Source organism: Scardinius erythrophthalmus, assembly GCF_964197995.2.
Source record: "Scardinius erythrophthalmus genome assembly, chromosome: 11".
NCBI lineage: Eukaryota > Metazoa > Chordata > Actinopteri > Cypriniformes > Leuciscidae > Scardinius > Scardinius erythrophthalmus.
In genome coordinates this window covers 29781854-29802382 of record NC_138231.1, presented here as the reverse complement: position 1 = coordinate 29802382, position 20529 = coordinate 29781854, and the positions used below count along the sequence as shown (strand labels likewise).

General features: G+C 39.2%; 2 protein-coding genes across 2 annotated transcripts; both read left to right on the top strand.

Moving 5' to 3' along the window:
• The first annotated feature begins 292 nt into the window (after positions 1-292).
• Positions 293-6565, top strand: LOC308698502 (uncharacterized protein). Its single transcript, XM_081378615.1, has 5 exons — positions 293-440; positions 598-638; positions 742-816; positions 3561-3747; positions 4929-6565. Exons 1-5 carry the CDS (start codon positions 374-376, stop codon positions 5333-5335), a joined length of 777 nt encoding a protein of 258 aa, XP_081234741.1. The 5' UTR covers positions 293-373; the 3' UTR covers positions 5336-6565.
• A 7663-nt stretch (positions 6566-14228) lies between these two features.
• On the top strand, positions 14229-17052 carry faslg (Fas ligand (TNF superfamily, member 6)). The gene is made up of 4 exons (XM_081378262.1): positions 14229-14625; positions 15706-15751; positions 15839-15895; positions 16296-17052. Exons 1-4 carry the CDS (start codon positions 14329-14331, stop codon positions 16700-16702), a joined length of 807 nt encoding a protein of 268 aa, XP_081234388.1. The 5' UTR covers positions 14229-14328; the 3' UTR covers positions 16703-17052.
• The last annotated feature ends 3477 nt before the right edge of the window (positions 17053-20529 follow it).

Genomic DNA, 20529 nt, shown 5'->3' with positions numbered 1-20529 from the left:
CAGGGTATATCTATTTTCAAAGTCAATTTCTGTAACTAAAATAAAAAAACTAAAATATTGCCTACAAAAAGCTTCTGAACATTAAACCTATTAATGCCTAGAAAAAATAATCCACAAAACTTTAAGATGGTTTTGTTGAAACCATCCAAAAGCCACTCACAGAGAAAACACACGTTTAATGGTCTATTTAGACGTTTGACTCAAAACCTTATAGTTACTCAAACGGTTCTTGTGACAACAACTGATGTAAACATAATATTTTTTACATATGTGGGATTAAAGGATTGACGTAGTTTAAAACCACGGTCACAAGTCATGTGACCGTCTGTCCATTCTTGTCACGTGACTCCGTGTTGACGGAAATGCTGCAGGAATGGCAAGAAACGAAGAGAAGCAGTTTGGAAGACTGAATCGACTGTGGCTCCAGAAAGAGAGAGATGGTATGAGACGCATTCATGGTTTATTTAACCAAGTGAATTCACCCTAATGTGAAACGATGGAAAATACCATCGCTATAAATGTCCGTGGAAGCTTCTGTGTTCTCACATTCGTTAGCACATTGTCAGTGTGCTGCATAATGTATCTTTTTATTTCCAGAGGGTCGCATTAAAGATGTCAACGTGTCACGGCCAAAGCTTGTGAGAAATTTATTTCGTTGTAATGCATATCTTTTAATCATTTCAATGAGTCCGCTAGCATAAATGACAACCTTACCTTTTTGATGGACCTTTTATCATGCAGGCAACGTTGAATTCAGTGGCAGCAGTGACGAAGTGGATGCCGAGCATTAAGAAGGAGATAGAGTACTATCTGCAGGTACTGATCATACTGTCAACACGTGAAAAGTAGCAAGATAGTGCTACCATCTATCGGCGATTAATACCTTATATCGGACGCTAACTATAACACACACAGCCAGGCCACTTTATTAGCTTCCCCTGTTCAACTGCTTGTTAACGAAAATGTCTAATCAGCAACTCAATGCATAATGGTCAAGGTGATCAGAATGGTGAAGAAAGATGATTTAAGTGACTTGGTTGCTGGTGTCAGACGGGCTGTTCTGTGTTTTCAGAAACTGCTGATCTGCTGGGTTTTTCACACACAACCATCTCTAGGGTTTACAGAGAATGGCCCATAAACTATCCAGTGAGCAGCAGTTCTGTGGGTGAAAATGCCTGGTTGACATCAGAGGTCAGAGGAGAATCTGCAGAAGAGCATCTCTGGACACACAACACAACTATGCCTACGTGGCATAGGTTCAACTAGCCTGGTAATACCAAACTCTGCTACTTCGCTTTGCTTCGTAGACAGAGTCTGGAATGGCATAATAGAGAAGTGTTTTCTCTCGCGCGAGGGGGTCGCTTGTCTGAAGTTTAAAATCATTGGTTACCCGTAAGCCAATCACATAACGTTTGGTTATGGCGTGTGTTATGCGCATGCTTAGCCGCATCTAACTTCCACTGTAAACACATGTATGATGCGAAAACAAAACCATCGAGCGAAATACCGGTGTCAATCAGTGTCTACGTCACGGCTCTCAGCCCGCCCTCTGTTCGTTGATTGGCCGGCTGTTTTCAGGCCGGAGGAAAACGGAAAGTTATTACGCTGTCTCAGACTGAGTACAGAAGCGAAATGAAATTGAGCGGAAGTAAGAAGTCTGACATAGTCAGGCTAAGGTTCAACAAGGTGCTGGAAACATTCCTGATGGCATTCATGACTGCATCACGCAGTAGAGATTTGACCATGTCCACATGCCTAAATGCAGTGAGTTGCTGCCACGTGATTGGCTGATTAGATTTTTGCATTAAAGCAATAGAACAGGTGTACCTAATAAAGTGGCCGTTTATATATGTTATTAAATTGTGTAGCAAGTATTTCAGAGGTAGCATTGCAACTTTCAACAACTGTAACATTGTAACATGTACAGAATGTGCTTTACATTAATAGCAATAATTAAATAATAAATTATCCATGAATAATTATTAATCAAATAAAAATGTGATTGTAGATACTATTATCAGATTTAGATTTATTTATTTATTTAGATTATTACTTATTTAAGATAGTATGTGTACACACACACACAAGGAATTTGGATACAGCTCTTCTTTGGGCTTTGGTCCTTGTGCCTGGGGTGCTTCTCATTTCTTATTTGTGCATCCTCGTTTCCTTTCCTCGCTTCCTTTCCTCGCGTCTCAGCTCCACCCCCTGTAGGATACGAGGGAAGGCTGCAAGGAAACAAAAGGAGGACAGAGAAATCGAATGAAAGCTTATTTTATACATTGGAATACTTGATCACTCGAGCGTCACTTCACAGCGTCATCAGCTGTGCTCAAAGGATCTGCCCTTATGTTGTTGAAGTTTGTTTATTTAAGAAATTCATAATAAATATTAATAAAGCAAGATACACTGTTGAAATATGTGAGATGTGTGGTTTATATAAACTGCAAAGGTAAAGTATAAATTAAAATGATTGTGACCGATGTGACGGAGGAGGAGAATTTATACGTGCGTCACGTTTAGTCGATAAAACTCTTCCGCATAGGATACACCTGTGTATCCTCCCTCATAACTCCTCTGGAAGCCTCCTCACTCCTCGATCCTCGACTCCTCACGGTGCAATTAGAGAATTGAGATGTCCTTCAAGATGGCTGAGCTTGATCGTTTTCCGGGTCATAGGATGGAGGACAGAGGAGAGAGGAGACGAGGAGGGATATTGAGAAGTACCCCTGGTCTCTCCTCTTTCCCTGAGGGCTCAACTATTTCGCTCTAATGTCTCAGGATTTTCTGTCAGTGGACTTGCATATTCATCTTCTAGTCTTGTGTCTTTTCCTTATTTGCTTTATCAGGGTCACATGACTTCTTGGGGGTTAGATGCCCACATTGAGATAAGAGCCCTTTTCTTTCCTGTCACTTTAGAAAACATCCTGTAACAAACTGTTCAAGATTGATCTAGATCTAGATAGATTGATTGATTTGAAATTGAGCATAACCAATCAAAAATCTGCAAAATGAGTGGGAGAGGGACTGACAACCTCAGTTTTTGATACTGATCTTGCTCAGGAAGCAATTTTGCATTTAAAAGACATCTAATAGCCGTCCAAACACAGCCCTGACATCCAGGCTAAAACAAGGCAAAATTTGGGCTGTAAGTGAAAATCTAATAGACGTCTAACCATATAAAATGTCCAAACACCTTGTAGTTACTGTAGACCTTTCTTACATGACTGAATTATCATACATCTTGCAAGTTATTTTGACAAAAACAACATGATGTAACCAAATTCAAGGTTATTTTGGCTAGAAGTGGGTTACTCATAGCCGGACTATATCTGGTCTATAGTTAACCAAGATGGTGAAATGATGGCTATTGCTTGCTGGGTGCACAAACTTTGCATCTCATGTACAAACCAAAGAGATAAAGATATGGTCTGTTTGATCACAAGAGTCTCACATTTGGTTTAATAAGAAAATGATCCCTTGATTTGTTGATAACAAACTGTTGATAACAGTTGCGATCTGAACCTGGAAGTCAACATCTTTGCACTTGTATTTTGCAGCAGTCGCAGTTATCTCACTACCCAGAGAGGAAGATAGACGAGTTCCGTTTGCATATTGAAGAACTCGAGAGAGAATACAAGCGCTACCTGAAGAAACTGCGTTCCCTAGACCCTTCCTGCAAACACAAGCCTTGGGAACCTCGAGCATACACCAAAAGGAGGCAGGAGCCAAGCCATCAACACACCTGTCAGTTCATGCTTTCAAACTACTAGTCTTGAGAAACAGTTCACTTATTTCAACATTCAAACTTAATGGGTTTTCACTAATCAGATAGCTATCTGATTTCATCCGGTTTCATTTGCACTTGGCCTCATAAATGTGTCTCCACAAAACAAATATAAATTCGATCTTTAATTCCCACGCTATTTGAAAATGACACTGTGTTGAGCCTCACGGAAGTGACTGTGAATGTTGAATTTAATTTGTTGCATTCTGAGATGGATTGGCACCATTTTTTTAAGGAACTAGTGGAAAAATTTTTTGTGGCAATCAGCATTATATCAATCTCTATATTTATCAACAAAAATATTGTCGATTTGGCCTAATGTGTGTACCGAAACTGTAATATTCCATTAAAAACAGTACTCTTTGTAGCCACCATCTTGTTTAAAATATTTAGCACTACTAAACATTTACTAAATTGCATTTTTAGCATTAATTTTACTAACTTGGGGTATTTTATCTTTAGTTTGACACCTTCTGTGTAATAAATCAGCATGCACAAAAATAGCTGAAGAGAAATAAATATAAATAATGCACATTTTAAGTAATATGCATCAAGAAAACACTGAAATTAATGTTATATTTAGTGTAAACTGAGCTCATTCATATTAATGGCTGCATGTACATTGATCTGATTGCCATACAGATTAAGCTAATATGTTTTATAGAAATCTGAATGAGACAGCTGGCATATGCATGTATTAAACGGACATAATTTCATAACAAAGGGCATTCTCGGTGATAACAGTTATAGATGGTTGTGAAAAATCTAGCTGTGAAAAGCGTGTTAAAGATGAGTATTTTTAACTAGCTTTTTTATAAGCAGTAAGTATTTAAATTAACATAATGACCTACATTTTGCTATTTGGAAAACTTTTGTGTGCTGTTGAAAGGACATTAACAAGAACTAAATTGATTAAGAGTAAATTAAATGACTAAAATTGATTGTAATAAAGAGCATCTCCAATATTTCCACAAGACTATGGCAGGGGAAAAATATTTTCTTAGTGCATGGAATATGCTGATTTTATGTACACAGGAATTTTCCAGTAGCTGTGGATCATGTAAATGTCAGAATAAAATCTTAACTTGAATATAGATTTGAATTGGATGTAAATGTAGTCATTATTCTCTTCTTTTCTTAGCCAAAAAGCCGCGCCGAGCCAGAGGAGAAGAGGGTGTTAATGAGGACACCAACCCCGAGGCAGCAGGAAACCACACATCTAGCACTAATGTACAAGAGCTTCCCACCCTGTCAGCTCCTGTTACCACCCAAGCCTTTGATCCCCAGGCCCAGGACCTCCCGCTGTGCTTCGATCGGGCCCGGCTCGCGGTGGCAGTGGCAGGTTCACGCGTGGCTCTCGCCGGGCAGCGGCAGGACACCGGTACACTGACACGAGTGTTGCTCTCTGGCCTGCCCAACCTCCACAGCCTCCCGCTAGCACAGGCAGCAGCGAAAGAGGGAACACGGGGGCCTTCTAATGCTAAGACAAAAACTGAACATTTACTGGGACTCGGCTGCTACTCGTCGTCCTCTGACGAGGAAATATAGCTCAGTGAAATTTCATCACGCTCATTTGATGATGAAACATTCGCAGTTTTTATATTTTGTTGTCTGTTAAATACATGGCGACATTTAACATTTGATATTCATAATGTCATTTAAACATTTTCAGATTTGGTGCGTGAAAGTGAAACTTGAAAGTAAAGCATTTTCAAATGAAACCTGAAAGCTGTAAATCACCTGTGTTTATATTTGTCTTAACCTAGTTTATTCCAGCTGTGAAAGTGTTAAGCAGTGTTAGAGTCTCAAGAAGAGAAAAGGAAATGGTTGAGATGTGGTTAGAGTAGAATTCTGAATGGGAAGTTTGTGATTACTTAATGCCATAAACAAAAGTATGAAGGGTTGTTTACTTTTTACAGAAGTTTATCTAAGGAGTACATCTCCTTCGGTGTCTATATGGTTTCAATTTCAACCGCAAGATTTTATACAGCTCGATGCCATTGGAGACACTTTTTAAGTTGCACGGCGATCATTTTATTCTCGTTCTTTACAAAATCGATCATGTTCTGGTGCTTTGAAGAATGCAGAAAACAAACACTGATCTGAGGAACTGAGAATGTAATGCTTAAACATTAAAGCACCATGAAGTCAACTCAAGAACCGTGCACAATAAAAAAAAATGTTTTTGTTTAACTTGAAAGTGCACAGAACCATTGAACAGCCTTTATGTGAGAGCATTTGCCATAGCTTTACAAACCCCAAAGTTTCAGATTGACATATTTTGAAGTCTGTCATAAGAGGGTTGATAATGCACCAACCACAGAAGGCCTGATTAAACGATTGCGAGACTATTAAACCCTCAGTATGTACAGGGATGCTGAGTCAGAGAGATACAGAGAAAGATTGTCTGCGTTCACCAAAAAAATACAGCATTTTTCCAACAGTTTGGTAACAGAACTAGGGCTTTGCGCTGCGGCCCACGATTCGACCCCAAAACCCCTCATGCATCAACAACAAGAACTGCTTAGCAAGCATCACTTCTGGGAAACTGAGCAAGAGCAGATCATTGTTACTAAGCAACAGTGGTGATCTCTTACTCATTTAGAATGTCATTGTGTGACTTCTAGCACCTTTGGCTACATTTGCTTACATAGTAGACAGGGTTTCCCATACCTGTGAGGTAAAGTAAGGAAACTGATGCAACTACCGCTGACGTCAGTTATCAAATACGCAAATATTTCCTCCATGGAATTTACAATAAAATATTTTTTAGCTGTCTTCTCATGCATGACATTGAAATGTCTTGGAAAAGGCTTTGCTTGCAGTATAAGTTTTGCATTTCCTGCAATGACTCGACATGACATGCATATTGAATAATTTAAATTTGGTTATTATACCAGACTCATTTAATTCAGAAGATTTATTATATATAGTTGCTTTTACATTTAACTTAATGTAAATAAATATGAATAAATCTAAACCATATAGCATTTGGAAATCCTCAACATTTTTGATCAAGGTAGGAACATTAAAATGTATTAAGCAGTGTCATTTTAGTAGTTTTCATCAAGGTTACACTTGAGTGGACTTGATGGTCCACTTTAGAAATTCTACTAACTATAAGTAATTTTGGAACTACATCTCAACTAACTCTCATTAGAGTGTTAGTAGAGTATTAGTAGCTGTTAGCAGAATAAGTTGACATGTTGCAAAGTTACTTATAGTCAGTAGAATGTCTGTTGGGGAGAAATAAAACAAAGTGGGGTAAAAATGTTTCACCAAATTCCCTAACAAAGTAAACATCAAACCTTTCCAACATTTACGATACATTTTTTAATTACTGGTTTTCGCATCATGTAAGCTAAATGATCACAAAATTCCATTGATGTTTTTTTTTGCGGCATCTTCCCTCAAATGTCTGATTAAATCAGAACTTGATCCACTTTTGCTTTCGCTCATTACGGTAAAGCAAATTTCCGCTGATAGAGCAACTGTAGCTCCTCAAATGAAAACTGGCAATGACAAGGTACATATCCAGGGACTTAGTGGGAAGAGGGAACAATTTGGGGGGGAAAGAGCAATAAAGTTAACATTCTTTATCATGAATAGCATGAGAAGTGGGTAGCCTATATGAGAGTGAGGGCAAGCAACTTACGGAAAAGGCAGATTCTTCCAGGAAGGCATAGCGGCTGATGACTTGCAGCAGGGTACGCAGCAGGGTGAGGGGTTAAGGTGAAGCCTTTTCCTCTCTCGCTTGGTTTCAACCACACTGTTCACCTCACTGTCATAGCATCACCATTCTCATGCAGCCCCCTGAGAATGTATGCTGCAAGATCGAAAGCACACGCACATAATCATATGCGTTAACAGACTGTTTCATGTGGCAGCTCCTGCTCTTTAGTGGTATGTGAGAATGGGTTTACTGAATTTTCTGCTGCATCACTGTTTACAAACAGTCGAGCAAAACTCTAGATGTTCTAGATGCAGTTAAATGTTTTGCATATGATTGTTGAAACTAAATGGTTCAGGGTTTGGCACATTTTCAGTTAAATTCAACTTAATGCCTAACAAAGCCCCTAATCGTGGTGTAAATTGTAAGACAAAATATGACATAGAAGGAAAAATGTGTTTTTTTTTTATTTATTTTTTTGCGTTTGCTCGCAAAGTATTTGCCTTCTCCCAAGAATCATTGTGTTCTCTCTAGTTTTGCGTTCCCCAGAGAAACTGGAAAGTCTGAGTTCACTTGCAAATTTTTGCATTCACTCTCAAAAGCATTGAAATATAGTTTTACCAGATTTAGTGAACTCAAAACTTGCGCTTGCACTTGCACATGAGTTTTTAAAGTAAACGCCCAGTTTCTCAAAAGCAGTGTTGGGGAAAGTTACTTTTAAATGTAATGTGTTACATTATATTTTGATGGTCCACTTTAAGTAACTTTGGAACTCCATCTCAACTAACTCTCATTAGAATATTAGTAAACTGTTAGATGTTAGGGTTAGTAGAATAAGTTGACATAAGTAGTCAGTAGAATATCTGTTGGGGAAGAATCAAAATAAAGTGTTAGCAGATATTAAGCAGACAGTCTAACAATACTCTTATGACTGGTAGTTGACATGTGGTTGCAAAGTTACTTATGGTTAGTAGAATGTCTAAAGTGTACCACTGAAATAAAGTGTTACCTTACTATTTTGAATTTGTTTTATATATATATATATATATATATATATATATATATATATATATATATATATATATATATATATATATATATATATATATATATTTCTGTTTCTATCATTGTAGTTTTAAAGGTCCCGTTCTACGTGATCCCATGTTTCAAACTTTAGTTAGTGTGTAATGTTGTTGTTAGAGTATAAATAATATCTGTAAAATTATAAAGCTCAAAGTTCAATGCCAAGCGAGATATTTTATTTAACAGAAGTCGCCTACATCGAACGGCCCGTTTGGACTACATCCCTCTACTTCCTTCTTTAATGACGTCACTAAAACCGTTTTTTGACTAACCTCCGCCCACAGGAATGCTCCCTCAACTCTACCGAAATTCGTTTATGTACTTGCGCACTTCTTATAACTTACTGTGTTTACTCAGCTCTTACGGTGATTTTCTGAAGTAAAACTGACGCTTCATCTTTTGTGTGATGTACAATAAACTTTATTAAACTCATCAGTATATGTTTGATCATCATTCAGACAGCAGACTTGTAGGCTATTAATAAATAATGGATACATACAAGCAGATGACAAATACGTTAAAATAACCGTAATTAAACTACTAAACTATACCTGTTTCATCTCTATACAGCACTCTGACTCTGTAGGCATTATTGTCCGACTCGAAATGAACACCGTTACTGAGAGTTTCTGATATTATCATCATTCCGTGAGATGAAATTGGGTGTTTCTCAATATGCGTTCTTCAGCGATCTTGCGTCCTTGTGTTCTCGTTTTACGTCATTATTAACCGTCGAAGTTCAGACCCAATTCTCAAGAACGCAAGAACAGAGGACGCATGAAAGAACCCGGATGTGTTCTTGATACCAGTGGCGGCTGGTGCTAAAAAATTTTGGGGGGGCACAACAAACTGAATTTTTAATTCAAGACTGAATGTAGGCTTATTGTTAAATAACAATTTAACAGTGATAATAATGTAGCTATCATTAGCCTAAAGTTTAGCTAAAACTTCAGCCGGTAGGGTAGCCAATTGCCAAATAAATCTGAATTTTTGGGCTAAATGGCGATGTATGGTATAATCTGAGTATTTAATTATTATTTTTCTATTTGGATAAAAAAAACCTGTATTTAATTTTTTTAAAAAATGTAATATCCTGATCGATATTGTCCTACAAACAATGTTCATATTGAAGGTTATAAAAACAAACATAGTGTTGCTGTCTATCTGCAGTCTATCCAAAAAGGGGTCAAATCACATTACATTCTAACATTGCAACATTACAATCTAAAAACAAAATAATGCTTTTTAAAGAAGTAGTTAAATTTACTAAACCAAAAAAAAAAAAAAAAAGCTAATATCATAAAAATACACATGTAGGTTTGAAATTCTCTAGCACATTTATGTTCACCAACAACAACAAATATTCAAGCTAAATTTAGCTAAATATAGCTATATTTTAGCTAAATATATTTATAATTTAGTGCTAATGTATATTTTAGTCAGAATAATTGCGCTCCTATTCATTGCGCTCCGTCTGTTCGGCGCGCATGCACGCGGGGTCGCTCGTTCACGGAAGTATAGCTTGCAGAAAGCTCGCCCACTCATGACAGCAAACTGGACTTTCTAACATTTACAGATGGAGAATATGACCTTGAAATGTAAGTTATGCACTGAGGAAATTATTGGATGTCACTTCAGCTTATGGCTAAATACTATTAGAGGTACATTTGTTTCCACCAATCGCTGCACAAGTTAAGGTTACGTATGATGACGAAAGCACGTTAGTGCGAGCCCTCCCGGAACCCATAGAGAATGCATTGCAGTGCCTGCAGTTCGAAAAAAAAAATCTTTGAATGTAAGTCTATGGGAACACTCGGGGCGATTCTCAGCCAGAGTGAAATCGCCCAAAAAGAGGCGGTACTCCACAGAACGTGACTCGGCGCTGATTGGACTATATCCAGAGGCAGAACAACAGTGAGTGACTGCTAGCGTAACTCTGTGGTTGAATGAGATAGTGATTGAAAAAGTCCCTTTCACACTTTAGTGGTGCGTCGCCCGATCGCCCTAATGAAGAAACCGCCGCTGCTTGATACCGAGGATGCATCGAATGCAGACTTGAGCTAGTACTCGCCTGGTGTCCCAGAATTCATTGCGGCCGGTTCCGAGTTCGTTCTTCCAAGGAAGCTTGGCAAGACTGGTCTCCACGAGAACACAAGTCCGTTCTCTGCGTTCTTGGAATTGAGAAACAGCCATTGTCCCGAGAGACTGTGCCTGAGCTCATGAAGGTCCGCCCCCTGTGTCGTCTAGCAGCAGCTTATTTGCATTTAAAGGGCACACACTAAAACAGCGCGTTTTTCTGAGCCCCAAAAAATGACAATTTAAACATGCTGTAAAAAATGATCTGTTGGGTATTTTGAGCTCAAACTTCACATACACACTCTGGGGACATCAGAGACTTATTTTACATCTTGTGAAAAGGGGCATAATACGGGACCTTTAATTTTGAACACACTGCAGTCGTAAATCTAGGCTACATCACAACATAACTGTTGTGGCAAAAATGGGTAGAAAATGTTTCACCAAATTCAATAACAAAGTCCATTAGTAAGCATCAAACCTTTCCAACATATATGGTACATTTTTTAATCACTGGCTTTTGCATCATGTACGCTACATGATCACAAAACTCCATTTGATGTTTTTCTGTCAGGACCACTACCATAAAATACGATTGACAATTAGCCTACAGTTTGGATTGGCGGTATGGTTCCGTTCTGGGCGAGAACTCCCTGTATGGATAAGAGCAGGGAGAGCAGCAATACCCCCCTTGGGGTAAACAAAACAGAACAAAACCAACATGAATGTTTGCAAATATATTGAATTCAAGATTTTAAAGTACAACATAATTCGAGAATTTATTCTGATTCAAGGGGAATCAGAATGCCAAATCCTGACTGGGCGAGAGGAGGAGCTGGGGATGGAGGAGGGTAATTAGCTCCTGAGAAACGCGATAGCTGCTTATAATACTGAAGGAGCTTATATATATGTATACAGTGATAGGCATACTGTATTCCTATAGGTAGATGTGGATCAGCTGAGAGTCAGCTGATGCGAGCTTGACTAACGTGACCTGCCAGAACTAACGCTATATGCTTGATTTTTGAGACTTCTTCACTCAAATGTCTGATTAAATCAGAACTTGATCCACTTTTGCTTTTCCGCTGATGCAGCAGCTGCAGCTCCTCAAATGCAAACTTGTGATAAGAAGGTGGGGAAGGTGGGGGGAGGTGGGGGGGGGAGCAAAAAAGGTACAATACTGTAGCAAGGTTTGTTGTTATGGGAAGGAGGAGGCGGGAACCGGCGAACATTCAAACTGAAAAACTTTAATAATAAAACAAACACAAAACGAAAGTAAAGGCGGCAGCACCTCATGGACGACATAAAATCCAGGCCTGGTCCTCTCTTGTCCTTCACTGTCGTCGCTCCTCCTTTATGCTTCCGCTCCTCCGTGAGAGATACGAGACCGGTGCGTCGCACAGGTGTCACTCATTATCAATCATGCCACCGGCTTGCTCGCCACAATACCCGTCTCGCAGGCCGGGGGTACCCTCAAGCAATGGACGGGCATCCGGATGGACATCCAGGCAGGTCGACGCTCCGATGGCCTCCGGTCGAGGGCAGCCGACAGCGAGTCCCCTGTTCCCTGCTCTGCCCCCATCAAGGCTCTGGCCCACCCACTGTTCAATCATACCAGCACCATCGCCTCGGGCAGCCATCGGCATTCTCCGCTCCTCCTCGGCACAGCGATCTCCGACAGCGTGTCCCTCCTTCCTCCCGGGTTTCGGCACCATTTTTGGAGAACGCAAAACTATTTGCAAGTTTATCTGGGATCGCAAAAAAATTGCAAGTGAATGCAAAAGCATTGAAATAATTTTTCCTCCAATCTCATTTTTTTTTTATTTCTTTTTTTTTACATATGTTCCCTTTGGGGATCCATATATTTCTCTACTGCTTTTCACAATAGCCTACATATAAAAAATGCCTGTTTGGCACCAATTCTATTATGTGTTTTACCATTTTTGATATCTAATAGAATTTTTTATATATAGTCTAGCAGTGGGACAAATGAATTGTTAAATAAACAAACATTCCAGTTATGCATAATTAACAGCAGGATTAGCAAAGTGCCTGGATTATAGCACATCATATGTTGCTCAGCAACTCAATGAGAATGAGGGATGGGTTTGATAGTGAAGACTTGCTGCTAAATGGGTTTATATTCTCAGTCAACCTTTATACATTACAGGATGGCAGACAGGATGCTAGTGGTCTTTAAAAAGATCTGTGGCCCTTCTGAAGAATTCTTTCTAGGTCACAGGCTGTCCTTCGCCTCTTATGCAGATCAGTTACCACACTGACCTATGGAAGAGCCTGAGCCAAGTTTTGAATGGTTGCAGTGCACTTATGGACGGATAGATGGATGAATGAATGAATGCATGAAAAAAGACATTAAAAGTTGAATATTATCCTAATCGTTTGATCAAAGTTTTGGCTTTTTCAAATGATCAAATCAAACTTTTGCCCAGGAAAGACATACAGTAGTTCACCCAAAAATGACAAATTCTTATATGGAATAAACGATTTATTTCACAGAGATCTTTTCCATTCAATGAATTAGGACTGGTTAGGCTCCAAAATGAAAAAAAGCACCATAAAAGTACACTGTAAAAAAATTATATTATTAATAAGTTATGACAATACACTGTATGTTTTTACATTGCTTTAACTTTAAAGTTAAGCAATTTTCAACTGTTTTCAACAAATTCAACTCATTTTTAAAACTCAGTTTAATGTAGTTTAAGTTGAAATGACGTAAATATCCAAGTTGATTGTACTTAAACATTTAAGGCAGCAACTTTTTTTTACAGTGATAATTTAATTTGAGAACCTCTGTGACCAGATTGAGTCTGTGAGTTGAATTTGGATTCGTGAACAAATTAGTCTAATTTGTGGTCAAATCATCCAGTCTGGTTTGTTGAAAAGATCCCACTTATTTACTGATTCTGTTCTCAATGAATTAGACTAATTTGTTTATGATTTAAAGGTCAAATCATTGATTCAAAGATCCAGTCTCAGTGGTTACTAGCTGAGTTAATAGCTTAATGAAGGTGAAGATTTATCAGTGAAAAACCATGTCTGTCACACAAAGTTATTGAATGGCTTCATAAGATTTGGAGTACAGCACTAGTAAATTGACTATTGTGCTTTTTGTCATTTTTGAGCTGTCATTTAGTGGAAAAGACAAATATTTTACCTTTTGTGTTCCACAGAAAGAAGAAAAAATAAAACCTTTGAGTTTGGAAGGACATAAGGATGGATGTAAATGTAGGCTATAACAGAATTGTCATTGGTGAACTGTAAATCTTTAATTGTAAATCTTTTATTTTGTTATGCAAAGGTTGCAAGTGCACAAGACTCGAGATGAATAGTTTCCTGTCCGTGATGTCACCATCATATCTCTTTCAGATATGACTTTATGCATATTGGTTCACCACAAATGCATGTGAATGCTGATACATTGACTAAAAATTTCATAATAGTGAATACATGAGTGTGCAGGAGATTCTGTGCATGACTGAATGACGACGGAATGGATCAGAGGCGGAGAGTGAGTGAGATAGATAGACCGTGTGTGTGTGTGTGTGTGTGTGTGTGTGTGTATGTAGGTGGGTGGGAAGTCTAAACCGCACTGCAGGACCTTTTTAAAAACTGATGTTCAGCAACAACCTTTTCAAGACATACTCTCTTGTCGCTCACACCTTCACACACTCTTCTGAGCTCTGCAAACATGAGCAATAACTTCGGTCCCCCATCCCAACCAGTGTTCATGGTGGATTCTGGCAGAGGTCACCCTAAACAACAACAGTACTACCAACAGCGGATGCCCAGGCACATAGAGCCACCCATGGTTCCCTGCTGGACGTTCCCCCCTGCCCGAGCAGAGATGAAGAGAAAGAGCTGGGGAGGGCTGAATGCTGGGATGGCCTGGGTACTGACTTTGATACTCCTGCTGGTTTTTGCAGCCCTGGGACTGGGAGCCTATCAGATCCTGAGGTTACAGACTGAAGTGGAACGCCTGACACAGGTAAGAACCACTGGGCAGTGCATCATATTATCTAATACATATATGAAGACTTCAGATGCAAAAGCCTCTAAGTGCCATCTGAAATTTTCTTCTAAAATGAGCTTTTTTTTCAAGCTTGTATGTTTAAGTTCAGTAATTTCACTTTAATGACAATTAATAGGTAATTTTCATTGCCATTAAAGTGAAATAACTGAACATAAACATACAAGCTTGATAAAAATGATCTCTAGAAGAAAATTTCAGATGGCACTTAGAGGCTTTTGCATCTGAAGTCTTCATATATATATTTGTGTGTCTGTTTAGATAAATAAGTTTTATATACAGTAAAGACAGTAGCCTAAAATGTATTTGTTTTTGTTTAATGTTTTTGCAGTAAATGTCCTATGATTAAATGATTTATGAAATTTAATGAAATTTAATTTAATTTCAAGAAAGATAGTACAAGCTCAACATTTCACAAAAAGTTGTTTCCTTGTAAAACAATAGATGCACAGTTAAACATAAAAAAATCTTATCTTACTTTCTGGTTACCAGATGTTAGTGGATCATGTTCATAGTACATTTTATAAACTACACCTGGTTTCCAGGACACCTGGATATTAGTTCTGCGAATTTTGCAATATTAATTTAACACGATTTTTAAATACTTGTCCAAATACTTCACTGTATACTAGCTCACATTTATACTGAAACACCAAATTTTTTAGATAAAGATTTGGAGCCTTAATTATTGAAACACCTCGAAAGCACCCAAGTGCTCCATTATGTGTTTGTTATGTCATTTGAATCTCTTTGATGTGCATGGGAGTATCATTTTTCAGTTTCCATTCTGACATGAACACGCGACTGAGTAGGACAGAATGACAAGAGAGAGAGATAAAAAACTTGTGGTCACTGGTCACAGGCTACAGGCTACAGGATATCCTCTTGAACTAGCAGTCTAACACCATCTTGTCCTTTTCATAACTAAGAGTCGTTTAACTTTATCCATATCTATTTGAGCCGAATGACTTTTGAATGCACAATAATGCAAATCTGTGACACTACTGAGCAGTTTGTGACCCATATTTTCAATGACAGGAAAGGCCCACACAAATACAGAGCGTCGCTCCACAGAAACAAGTTGGTGAGTTGCATTTATCAGAGCTTGATCCTCTGCTAAATCTTATCTGGTGAACATGATGACCTGATGACATTCTTTATTGTTCAACAGGCCTGAATCCTGCTGAGCTCAACAAGAACAAACAAACATCTGCTGCACACTTAATAGGTACGATTTGCATTCCGAAATGCATTTTTCCTCATAGTGAACCTCTGGTTACACTCTATTTCGATAGTCCTCCAGCATTCTACTAACTTTGCAGCTACATATCAACTAACTCTCATTCATTTGTAACTACATGTTAACTAACTATCATTAGACTATTAGTAGAGTGTTAGGTTAGGGTTCGTGTTAGTAGAATAAGCTGACGTAGTTGCAAAGCTACTAAGTCAGTAATGTCTTTTGGGGGACCATCAAAATAAAGTGTTAGCAGAACCAGATAGTCTACTAATAATCTAATGACTGCTAGTTGACATTAAGTTACTTATAGTTAGTAGAATGTCTAAAGTGGACAATCAAAATAAAGTGTTACCCATTTTTTTAATGCATCTTTTTTTTTCTAAAACAGGCAGTGCAGTCCAGAGCAAATCATTTGGCGCTCTGAAGTGGGAAGAGAAAATCGGCGATGCCTTCACACATGGCATCAAGTACAGCAACGGCGGCCTTCAGGTCAACGAGAGCGGTTTGTACTTTGTTTACTCCCGAGTGGAGTTTCTTTCACGCACGTGCGAGTCCTCAGACCTTCATTCTCACAAAATGAATCGGCTGAGAAACGGCAATTTACGCATAATCATGGAAGATCACACAGAGGGCTTCTGTACGCCGGGGAGTAACCAGCCATGGATGACGGGAAGCCATCTTGCCTCCCTTCAGCAACTCAAGGAGTCCGACTGGCTGTTTGTCAATGTCTCACACCCCCATCTGCTCAGCAAAAATTATCACAACAATTATTTTGGCCTCTTCAAGATCCACTGATCATAGAGGACATCTGTGGTGCATAGGAAGGGCATGATTGTGAGTTCAGATGAAGAGGTCAGCGGTCTCTGGACTATAATCAACCCTGAGATCCTTACCGCAATCTGTCGGCCTGCTATTGTCAAATCATAATTGATTTTGAATGTATCAGTTACCTGTGGCCATTAAGTTTGGAAAGTTGAGCAGAAGAGTTTCAGACTGAATGAACACTAATATGCTTCTGTATCAGGAGAAGGTAGATTAAATACAAATATTTATTGTCCTTAAACTCTGATTGTATATTAATGTGATCAGTGGTCATATTGACTGAGTATTATATAAATAATGCCTATAATAAAACGTTTGATTGTAAAAAAAAAAAAAACTGTTGTTGATTTCACACTGAATATGAACTGAGAGAAGATGTCTCACACTCTTTGAGAAAAATAATATTGTGTGGTGGGATGTTTCCATTCCCACTAATATTTCCATGTAATAGTGGGTTGGTTGTAGTAAATTATGCTGATTTTTGGTTGAAAGTTTCCAGAGCTATATTTATTTTAAAAATCTAAATAATGTTCCTTCAATTTCTGTTTTATTGGGTATTTCATTAAACATACAGACAACTTAATAGTGTTAGTTTGTTATATACTAAATGATGAACAGAGAATTATTTTGCATAGATGAACGTTACTCGAACGCTGTTTTTGAATATCCTCAATGGACCACAAGGCAACTTTTGCAGGGTTGTGGTTTCATTCCTCGTCATTTCTGCAAAGACCCTCTGGTTTGCTTCATTGCAGTGTTGCTGAGCCACACTTAAAGATTTAGAGGTTTTTGTGCAAGTATAACTGTGGCAGTACACTCTGTGCTTCTTCATTTCTCATGCTTCCTTCCTGTGTTTAGGTATGGTGTTTACAGGGGTCAAAAAGCTTTGATGAGAAATGAAAATGAAAACCTGCTTTTGTCACTCATTCATTCAATTACTCAAGAGACAAAGTGTAAATTTCTCACTGTCGCTCTTAGTATGTTTTTCAGCTGTTTGAGTATGTTAATACTCAATAGCCTGACCATCCAATGAAACTGTGTGTTATGCAGTACTGTGTGTGTTTTTGTCTTGTAAATCTATTACACCTCAATATTCCACTTACTACGAGGGTGAGTGGAAACCAGGCCTACTCTGTCACCTCCTCCAACTCTTTGGTACAGGGACACACAGACACACACCCACAAAATGCAAATACCACAGGAAGTGACCACTGGATAATCATCACCCACGATTCATCCACTCTCTCTCAAACTCTGCTTCAAACTATGTCTAAGAGACAATATTAGCACATGAATGGATAATATATACACTGTAAAAAAATATTCCATAGCATACATATTACTGATGGGAAATAAAACATATGTAGTGTATTTCTGTGTGACCTTGATAAGATCAAACAAACCAAATGCATAAGTAATTACATGAATAAAGTCCTTGGGTGTGCAAGACCAACTGAAGGTGGTACATAATTTAGCTCAAGTTTCCAAATGAATCACTAGGGCTCACCACCCAGCATCACTTCATCATAAACGGCAAAAATACTCACTCTAGTCTTTTCCAAAAAACCTTTTCCAAAGTGACCAAAGGTGCAAAATAGATACTGAAGCCATTTATTTACCTCATCAGACTTAGAACATGCACCTTTTCTAGGACAGTTCCAAAAGATTGTATAAGTTCTGACCTCAAAAAAGGGCTGATTTGGCCCAGTAATATTACAGATGGCTTTTATACGCTTCTGCTCATCATGCCATTATCAAAGGCTTTGCAGAAAAGGGGGTCACTTTGCTCAGACACAAATGCATGCTAAATTCTCTTGGACTGAACAATCCAAAGAGGCTGTATTGGTTAAACAAGGTTGTTTAAGCATTTACAATTGCTTGTTAATGTGCACATATAGGAGACCCAACCCCAGGTGTATATACAAACAATAATTAAACAAAACCAAAAATAGCTTTTGTCAATTAAGAGCTGAGGTTAGAGTTATCTACTTTAAACACTTGTTAAGTTCTTTTACGTTTTTACATCTTTTACGTTCAAGCATTTACGTTTTTCATAAAATTTGGTTTTGAAAACATTTTACCATTTATTTATTCAAATGTAATGACTCCAAAAATGTAGACTCCATCTAGTCTACCTTAAGTGCTCACATCTTAATCATTATATATATATATATAGAGAGAGAGAGAGAGAGAGAGAGAGAGAGAGAGAGAGAGAGAGAGAGAGAGAGAGAGAGAGAGAGAGAGAGAGAGAGAGAGAGAGAGAGAGATAGAGATTATATAGTTGTATGTAATTTTATTTTATTTTTTTACAGTCCTTGTCTGAATAATTGGCACCCTTGGTAAATATTAGTAATGAAGTAAAAACAACAATAATAATAATACTAATAATAAGAAGAAAAAAAGAAGTAAAACAACAACAAAAATCTAACCTTTCATGAAAGTAAAACAATTAAAAATGGTTGGAAAATCTCATCCTGAAATAAATGTTTGATAACACTTTATTTTACAGTGTCATTGTTACATACTGTATGTTACATGTAATTACTGCAGTACTAACTAAGAATTATGGCAGAATTACATGCAATTAACATTAAACCAAACCCTCATCCTAATCCTAACCCTATAGTAAGTACTTAGTTAATATTACTCAGTACTTAAATGTATAATTACACTGTAATACAGACAGCTTAAAATAAAGTGTAACCAAATGTTTTCTCGGGTGGGGCTCAATGGAGTGAACACTCGGTTGAGCTCTGGGGCTGCAATGAAGTGGACTCTGGGTTGAGCTCTGAGGAAGCGGACTCTGGGTTGAGCTCTGGGGCTGAAGCGGACTCTGTGTTGAGCTCTGGGGCTGGAGTGGACTCTGTGTTGAGCTCTGGGGCTGGAGTGGACTCTGGGTTGACCTCTGGGGCTGAAGCGGACTCTGGGTTGAGCTCTGAGGAAGCGGACTCTGAGTTGAGCTCTGGGGCTGAAGCGGACTCTGGGTTGAGCTCTGGGGCTGAAGCGGACTCTGTGTTGAGCTCTGGGGCTGAAGTGGACTCTGGGTTGAGCTCTGGGGCTGAAGTGGACTCTGGGTTGAGCTCTGGGGCTGAAGTGGACTCTGGGTTGAGCTCTGGGGCTGAAGTGGACTCTGGGTTGAGCTCTGGGGCTGGAGTGGACTCTGGGTTGACCTCTGGGGCTGAAGCGGACTCTGGGTTGAGCTCTGAGGAAGCGGACTCTGAGTTGAGCTCTGGGGCTGAAGCGGACTCTGGGTTGAGCTCTGGGGCTGAAGCGGACTCTGTGTTGAGCTCTGGGGCTGAAGTGGACTCTGGGTTGAGCTCTGGGGCTGAAGTGGACTCTGGGTTGAGCTCTGGGGCTGAAGTGGACTCTGGGTTGAGCTCTGGGGCTGAAGTGGACTCTGGGTTGAGCTCTGGGGATTGAGTGGACTCTGGGTTGAGCTCTGGGGCTGGAGTGGACTCTGGGTTGACCTCTGGGGCTGAAGCGGACTCTGGGTTGAGCTCTGGGGCTGAAGTGGACTCTGGGTTGAGCTCTGGGGCTGAAGTGGACTCTGGGTTGAGCTCTGGGGCTGAAGTGGACTCTGGGTTGAGCTCTGGGGATTGAGTGGACTCTGTATTGAGCTCTGGGGCTGGAGTTGGACTCTGTATTGAGTTCTGGGGCTGAAGTGGACTCTGGGTTGAGCTCTGGGGATTGAGTGGACTCTGTATTGAGCTCTGGGGCTGGAGTTGGACTCTGTATTGAGTTCTGGGGCTGAAGTGGACTCTGGGTTGATCTCTGGGGCTGGAGTGGACTCTGGGTTGATC